Source organism: Rhagoletis pomonella, unplaced genomic scaffold (genome assembly GCF_013731165.1).
Source record: "Rhagoletis pomonella isolate Grant_MI unplaced genomic scaffold, Rhpom_1.0 Rhpom_scaffold_00013, whole genome shotgun sequence".
NCBI classification, from domain to species: Eukaryota; Metazoa; Arthropoda; class Insecta; order Diptera; family Tephritidae; genus Rhagoletis; species Rhagoletis pomonella.
Window position 1 is genome coordinate 17,984,140 of NW_023458567.1, and position 8,215 is coordinate 17,992,354.

An 8,215-nucleotide genomic window follows, 5' to 3' on the forward strand; every position below is an offset into this window, starting at 1 on the left:
TGCCATCTATGGGCATATTCAAAAAGATTTGCAATATTAGAATTAAATGAATTTATTTTGTGAAACGTTTAGCCAGCCTTTTAAACTTAATAAAGTAGAAATATATTCCACAAATGGGAATTTTCCGGAATAGAGTTGCAACGTATATACATATTTATATACTATTCAAAAAGCAATAAGAGAATAACCGTTGGTTTAGTGAAGCATAACAAAATAAGCAAACACGAAAGGTGTTTGTAAAATCTTGAATACAGACTTATTTGTAACAGAGTTACCACCTTTTAAAATATACGAAATAAGCGAAATGTGTAAAATTGTTATATTGTGGTGACAAACGAAAGCCGTTGGAGGATACTTTAATATGGGAATTTGTATAAAGTTGTCATGTACAGTTGAAAAAATAAAATTAACTAGATTTGAAAAAAGCTAATATAAAAGAAGTCTCTTTTAGTAAATGTGTTGAAAATTAACTTTGAAAAAAAATTTTTGCTAAAGGTTGCCAAACAACAAAAACATTTTTAAATATTTTTACAATCGAGGTTAGCTAAATTTAGGGAATTTTGTATCAATGAGATTGATTATTTATAAGAAACCTAAAACTTTGCTGCTTACCGAAATATTTACATAAATAAATCATAACTTTTAAATTTATTGCTTAAAAAATTAAAATTTTGTTTTCACATATTATCAAAAATTAAATTAATTTTTACATTTTTCCCCATTCCAGCATTTTTATCGTAAACACGAGCAGCCTTAATTTAACAAATTTCGTTTTGCGATCAAGAACCCGTTTAATACGGCGGCAAGCAGCTTTAGAACGCAACAAAAAAGTAAAAAAAAAAAAACAAAAAAGCTGCTACCAAAACGACAAAAAAATTAAAACCATTTAGAAAACAGCAACTAAACCCATGTAACTGTGTCGGGTCATTGGACGCCAAACAAAAACAATAATTACAAATAAAAAAGTAATATAAATAAATGCCGTTAGCAAAGTGAGCTGAGTGAGTGACTGACAGCAAAGTGTGCGTGCTAAACTAAAATTGCTGCGCTATCGCTCGAGTGCTGCTAAAGCAAAAATAAAAACTAAAAAAAAAAATACATTTTTTATAATCTATTTGTGCAAATAAGTGCAGTGAATTAGAACACACACGCGAAAAAAAATTTAAATTAATTCAAGCAGAAAATATTTGCGATTTCATAACTAAAAAAAAAATTGCAATTCAAGTTTCGCTAAAAACACAAATTACACGGTTTTAACAAATTTTGCCGGTTTTTTGTGTTGTGCTATTTTTGTTGCACAAGTGTAATTAAAAAAGGGAAGCCGGTCAGTGCAACTAAAAATAAATCAGCACGCATACACTCGCACTCACCGCGCAGAGTCAACAAACACATTTAGAAATACACACACACGTCGAGTGCAAGCAAAGTGAAGTTGAAGGGACGCCGCAGCAACAATTCGCAATTATGGGGCAATACAAGCAACTACAACAACAACCACACAGTCAGCGGTGGCGCGTATGCGGTTTGTACGCGTTCGCAATTTTGTGCCTCTGCAGTGCATTAATAGGTGAGTTTGCTATATTCTATATAGTTGCATAAACATGTTGCATCGCTAACACGAACACTAGCGTACATTTTCTAATTTTACATCACCTTTTTTTATTGCAAGTTTACCGTTGCACGATTTGTACACAACTTATTATTTTTCATGTGTTGCAAAGCAAAAAAAAAAAAAAATACGAAGGCTCGGTGCATTTGCTGCACTTGTTAGGCATTGCGGCAGTACGATTAGCTCGATAGAGGTATTCACTTAACACTTAAAGATTTAGAGGTTTCTTTTGCATAGCAACCGATTACCAGGTATAGCACTGGCATCTAGCGTTTATCAAAGGCTGACAGAATGTCAGTGGTGGTGGCTTTACCTCCTGATACTGGGGTACGCTCATATATTACAGATGTGAGCTCTCCAGTGTGAAAAGCAAGCGATGAATATCTTTTTTAGCCGATATGCATGTTCTTGTCTTTCCTTCAGTCGTTGGAATGTAGACACGATAATCGGTCAATCCCATTCCTCTAACCTTCACTTCGGCAAGCCAAGCTTTAATGCTGAAGACTATATCAAGGTGCTTGTCGGGTATAAATATTAGTGGATGGAACGAGACAGAAGAAGCGTGAAGCAAATAAATTTGTTTCGTGATTAGCTTCTTCCGTTGCATATTGCGGCCGGTTTCCAAGACAGTCCGGAGCAAAACAACTCAATTGGGCGACTCCTTTTAAAGTTTTCAATGAATTTTATATGGGAAAAGTTCTTTGTTCGACAGTGATCCAGGGAAACACGCTTTGAGGGTGCGTACTCCAAAATTAGTCTTAATTCATCAACGCTCACGCCTTCAAAGGTTCTAATTTTGTCGATCGACAGCAGTCAGCATGTTGGGGACATCACTTTCCATTGAGTTGCGGCCAGCTTTGGGCTTCAGAACAGATTGCGTTGCAGGGATCGTTGGTTGTATTTGCAGTAGATAAAGTAATTGGACGCACTAGTAGCCTTAAGCTAGGTTCAACATCGCCCGAGCGCCTGTCCAAAGTGCGTCTAGGCTGCTAATTGCGAATCTAAAGACTTATCACTTCTGCTTGCTTCTTTCCCTCGAACATGAGTTGCTCGTTCTCAACCTCAAACATTCATTCTATGAGCTTCGTCTCTACAAGTAGTCAGTATCCTGGTGTTACTTTTCCAACAGGGCGACTGTATCAAATATGGTTACCGGTAGTTCCATGCACAAGTGTTCAAAGTGTGGTGTGCACTTCGGCTTTTTCAACTCTGTCATGGGTAATTTGTCAGATCTTGCTCTTTCCAATGCGCTTACCTGGAGCCTGTCGGTGGGCCGTGGAGGTCGTTGGGTCCTTTTCCCTAAGTGTTCTAAGCTCGGATCAACTTTCTTCTGTTGAAGACTGGGCTGAATCGAAAGTTCTATGCCTCGGCGCTTATGTGACAAGTAGACAGTATTCCGCCGTTATCTCTCAGGTTTAACGTTATCGATTATTGATACCCGTAGACCACCTGTCAATCGCCACCTCTAACCAGTTCCATGAAAGAGAATTTGCCTTAATTTTCTTGAGGAAATGAGCCGAATTCTTGCATTATTCTCGACGGTCTTCGGTGTTGCTTACGTGTTAAAACAAGTGAGCATCATTCCAGCGTTACCTTCCCAACAGGGCTGACTTTATCGATTACAACTTTCTAAAGATCCATGAGCGACTCGAAGAATGCCGGTGACTTCAGCCTTTTCGGCCCTGGACGGCTCTTTAGTTGTTTCTCTTTGCAATGTTCTTACCTGGATACCGTTAGATTCGATAGATATTTTGGCCTCAGTTTCTTAAGGGCGTCCTCTTAATGATTTCGCGTAGCCATGTCTCGCCTCTTTATCCTGCTACTTCTCCGGACGGGCATCTGCGGTTGAAGGTTGCCGTAGATTGCTCAGCAATAAGCTACCTACCCGCATCAAAAAATTGTCGCCGTTAACACAAATTAGGACTTTTCATGCTACCCCACCGTGAACACCCTTATTTGCTAGCCCACCTCATTCAGCCAATTTATCATTTATTTAAAACACTAGAAACAAAAAAGCATTGTTGTTGCCATGTAACAAGAAAGTTTTGGTGGCATGTAGCATAGTGTTTTGTTTAAAATTTTCAGTGTTGCTTTTTTACAAAGCTTATTTTCCCAATCACTTGTGCGTATATATTTGTATCAGTTGTGTATTTATTCTTTTTGTGAAGTTCAAAAAAACGCAGAAACTTCGTGTGAACGCAGAATGAAAGAAAGAATGAGCAAAAGCTTGCGCGCAATAAATTCATTGGCAAATTTAATGCAATAAATTCAGAAAAACGTGCCACAAGTCTTAAAAAAATGTTCAAGTAAATAAGCGTGGAATGGTTGCATATTTTACTTTATTAACAATTTTTAATTTGAAATTTGTTTCGTAACTAGTAGAAAATGTGTGATGTAGCAAATGTGAAATTTCAACAACCGAAAAGCATCGATAATTTTTCTTTTTTCACAGCAGAAAATTAGAGTGAAACATCTTTTTTATTAAAGATAAATTGCCAGTGTTTTTCGTCAATGTAGAGGCAGCACTTTAGTGGCTTATTGAACTCCTTCAATTTACGGCCAGTTCGCCGTATATTCGTTGTACTATCATTTAAGGTATTTTCAATTCTATGTTAAGTAAATGTATCTCACTCTCTCTCTCTGGGATGGGGTTCGACGAAGTTGGTTAAAAATTAAAAATAAATAAATTATAATGAAAAATAAAGAAATGAAAAATAAATATAATTAGTATAATAAAACAAAAAATAATAAAATATTAAATATAATTAAAACTAAATGAAATATTTAACGAAATAAAAAATTTTAACTAAGGAAAAAATAAATATATATACATATTTTGTATGTAAATAAATAAAAATTTTACTACATAATTAAAATAAAATAAAATAATAAATGTATTAAAAATTCAAAAATAAATGTAAATTATATAAAATAGAAAATATGTATGTTTAATAAAATTTAAACTATAAATAACATTAAATAAAACAAAATAAAAAGGTAATTTTTGATAAATAAAAATATTATTTCAAAAATTTATGTAAATCAAAACAAAATAAATTAAAATAGATAAAACTGACATTTTTAACAAGATTTTTAGAAAAACTGGAAAAGGCAAAAATTAAAATAAATAAAACTAACATTTTTTAACAAGCTTTTTTGGAAACCTGGAAAAGGCAACTAAGTCAAAGCATTTTTTCTAAAAGCTGTCGTGGCATAAGCTGAAAAATCTGGTTGAAATAAAAAAAAGTTATTTAATAAAGAACTTCAAAGATAAAATATGTAAAATAAAAAATATAAACAAGATAAACAAAAGAAATAAATAAACTAAAAAAGTTAAAATGAAAAAAAGTAAAAAAACAAAATTAAGTCAAACACAAAAGTAAAGGAAATAAAAGATACAGTAAAAAAATTACTAAAATAATATTAAAGAAATTGAAATGTATGTAGGAGATAAAATAAAATAAAACAATTAAATAAATAAAGTAACGAAAAGGTTAATTATGTTACAAAGAAAAATTTAAAACTAATATATACTGAAAAAAATAAAAAATAAGTAAAACTAAATGGAAATAAAAAATTAAATATAATTACAACATTGAATAAATTAAGGAAATAAAAAAAAAAATCAAACACAAAATTATATAACCAAAAAATACAAATAAATGAAAAACACAAATAAATAGAAAACCTAAAAAATATTAAATTATGTAAAATAATACAACAAAATAGAAAAACAAAATTTTGTGAAAGTTTACATAAATAATTAGTATGGTATGAAATGTAAAAGAGTAAAATGTAACAAATTGGAATAAATCAAAAATTAAATCAAACAAACTAAATTAATAAAATTAAAAATAAAGTGAAGTAAATGTACGAAAATTTGTGGAGCGTTGTTCCCGACACCATGCTATTTCTACACACTCGCTTATGTACAGATAAAATTATTATTTTTATTTATTACCAACGAAAATATCGTTTTAGTTTCAAACCCTCACAAAGATTAACAAACGTTAATAGTTTCCCATCCTTCTTTCACATTTCTCCATAGGCGCCTGTGTGTATGCAAATTTATGTTTAAAATTACTGCAAAATACAAAAATTTAACCATAATTTGTGCAACACTAAATGTTTAATAAATTTTCGATTAGCTCGCTGTTTGCATATAAAATAATAATGAAAACAAATATTACTCCCGTAAAATATGTCTAATAATTTTTTAACGCAAAATAGAACAAGCGTTTGCTTTACTAATAAAATCGTAAATAAATTTCATACTAAATGCTACATATAAGCGCACTCAACATTTGTTTTCATTGTGAAATTTGCATTGCTGTGGCCGATTTGAGTACTTTTGGGCTGGCAGCGAGCAAACGAATTTTAATTTTCCACACTAATAATCATGTATTTGTTGGTATTTGTTCTAATGCAAATACGTAAATATGCACCGACAATAAATTGCATTTGGTAGTAATTTATTTGTTAAAAGCAAACAGCAGTTACATGTGCACTTGAAAGAGTAAAGTGGATTTAGAAAACTAAAAAAAAAATGTAATTTATTCAGCGCGCTTATTTGCCAACACTTGGGTTAATATTAAGCTTCAATTGGTTTTAAAATAAAGTTTATGCATTTATGAGCACATCAATGCGGAAATGAAAATGAGTTTACGAAATTTAAACAAATTAAATAAATTATGCAATGCCGGAAAATATTTTTTTTAACCACAATAAAATATTTTTTTTTTACACTAAATATATACTAGAAAAACATTTCGTGCCCAAAAATGTCACAAGCGCGCGCGACACAATTGCGCAAAACAGGGATTATAAAATGAGATAAGCGAAAATTTAATCTTCCGCTGTGATATTAAACAGATAAAAATGTCTGCGAGCAAAATGTGAGTAAAGGAAACAGTTGCCAAGTCGCACAGCTTCAGTGCGAAAAAAAATATAAAAAAAATAAACGAAAAAAAGCTAGCAAGTTGAAAACGAGGGAAAATTACTAAATACCCAGCAGATAAGCGCAAATTATTTAAGATTTATAAAAAATATATTTAATTACTAAGCAAACATTGAAAGCAGCTGAGAAAGATAGCGCCGCTTCTTATGGTGTCTATTTTTTGTGGCTTGCTATCATTATTCAGCTAAAAAGCTGTTGCGAAAACCACATTTTAATTTTCGCTTTCAAAAACAGCGTTTAATTGCTGCGCGTGAAATAAACGGAGTAATGACGAAATTTCGGCGAAGTGAAAACAGCTGCCATGCGCATATTTGCTTTCAAATAAATACTAAAATTAATCAGCCAATTAAATATCTTCGCTTAATGCCACTTGAATCAACAGAACCTAATTAAAGGCTGTACGAATTAAACTCGAGATGCGCGTTCAAGGCCACAACCGGTTAGGTTAACTTTTTTATCATATCTTTAGCATGCTTCAGTCACGTGTTTAATTCAGAGACCCAGAATAATTATTTTCCTAATATTTGAGATTTTCCCCTCTTGAAATAAACGTCCCGAGAGACAAAAAAAAAAAATAAAAATCCCATATAATAATTATGAGAAGACGTAAATAATTTCCCTCTTGAAATAAACGTCCCGAAAGACAAAAAAAAATAAAAATCCCATATAATTATTATGGGATGACGAAAATAATCTACACTTTAAAATAATCGTCACGCGAGACGAGAACAACTTTTCCATTGTTTAGTAATAATTATAGAGCAATATTTAATTTTATTTCTTATAATCTTTATGGTCTCTGGTTTAATTTTGTCATGCTCAACTTTAAGGCCAATCTAAAAATTTGGTGAGAGCAGGCACGTTTTAATTGAAAGATAACGAAACGTTTTACTCCTGGCTCTGTACCGTTTTGGTACTTTCTCGGCTGTGGTAGTTCTCCTCTGCTATGGAGCTCCTCAGGTCCCTATGAAGAACTTCATAGGATTTGTCGATTAATTCGAGCGTCGATGTTGTCATCCGTCCCCAGACGACCGAGGCGAACTTGTGAGTTCGAGAAAGTAAAATGGAGCTCAATTCTGTCGCTAAAGATGAAGATTTTGCCCAGACGGAATATAGTGGGATTGACGATGAGTATGGTATCCGAAAGATTATCTGCTAGACGTACATACATCTCACGAGTTGTTAAATTTTTACTTTTTTACATCTTAACTTAAAAAAAAATGTATACTAAAAAAGTAATAATAACCACACCCAGTCAGTTAACATATTTACTCGCACATCTTCACTCAAAAGTCATATAATTGTAGTGGAAGATTTTTACAAAATATTTTTTATACACTTATAAATTACTTTCTTCATATATATAACAATTTAAGAACGAATTCTGAGTGTGCCAATAAAAATTTAAAAATAAATCGTAAAATTTCAAAAATTACAAAGTATTTAGCTGCGACTGATATTTCTGTATACCGCCCCTTTTTTCAATTTTGTGGCACATTATTGAAACCGCACTGATGTATTGTATTTAATTCCAACGTCCATTGAATATAATATGAACATTCTATTTGAAAACTTCCCAAAGCTATCAAAAAAACAAATTTTTCAAGGCTCAAATTGTTCTAATACTTGATTTATTTTTTATTGTATTT

At 32.0% G+C, this 8,215-nt stretch overlaps 1 protein-coding gene across 1 annotated transcript in view; it reads left to right on the top strand.

Annotated features, from left to right (window-relative positions):
- Window positions 1–732: 732 nt before the first annotated feature.
- The window catches only part of LOC118748384 (fasciclin-2-like), a 294,950-nt gene continuing 287,467 nt past the window's right edge, over window positions 733–8,215 (top strand). Inside the window, exon 1 of the mRNA XM_036482755.1 lies at window positions 733–1,567. Coding sequence (XP_036338648.1) covers window positions 1,465–1,567 — 103 coding nt within the window. The 5' untranslated portion in view covers window positions 733–1,464. The remainder of the gene's footprint in view (window positions 1,568–8,215) is intronic.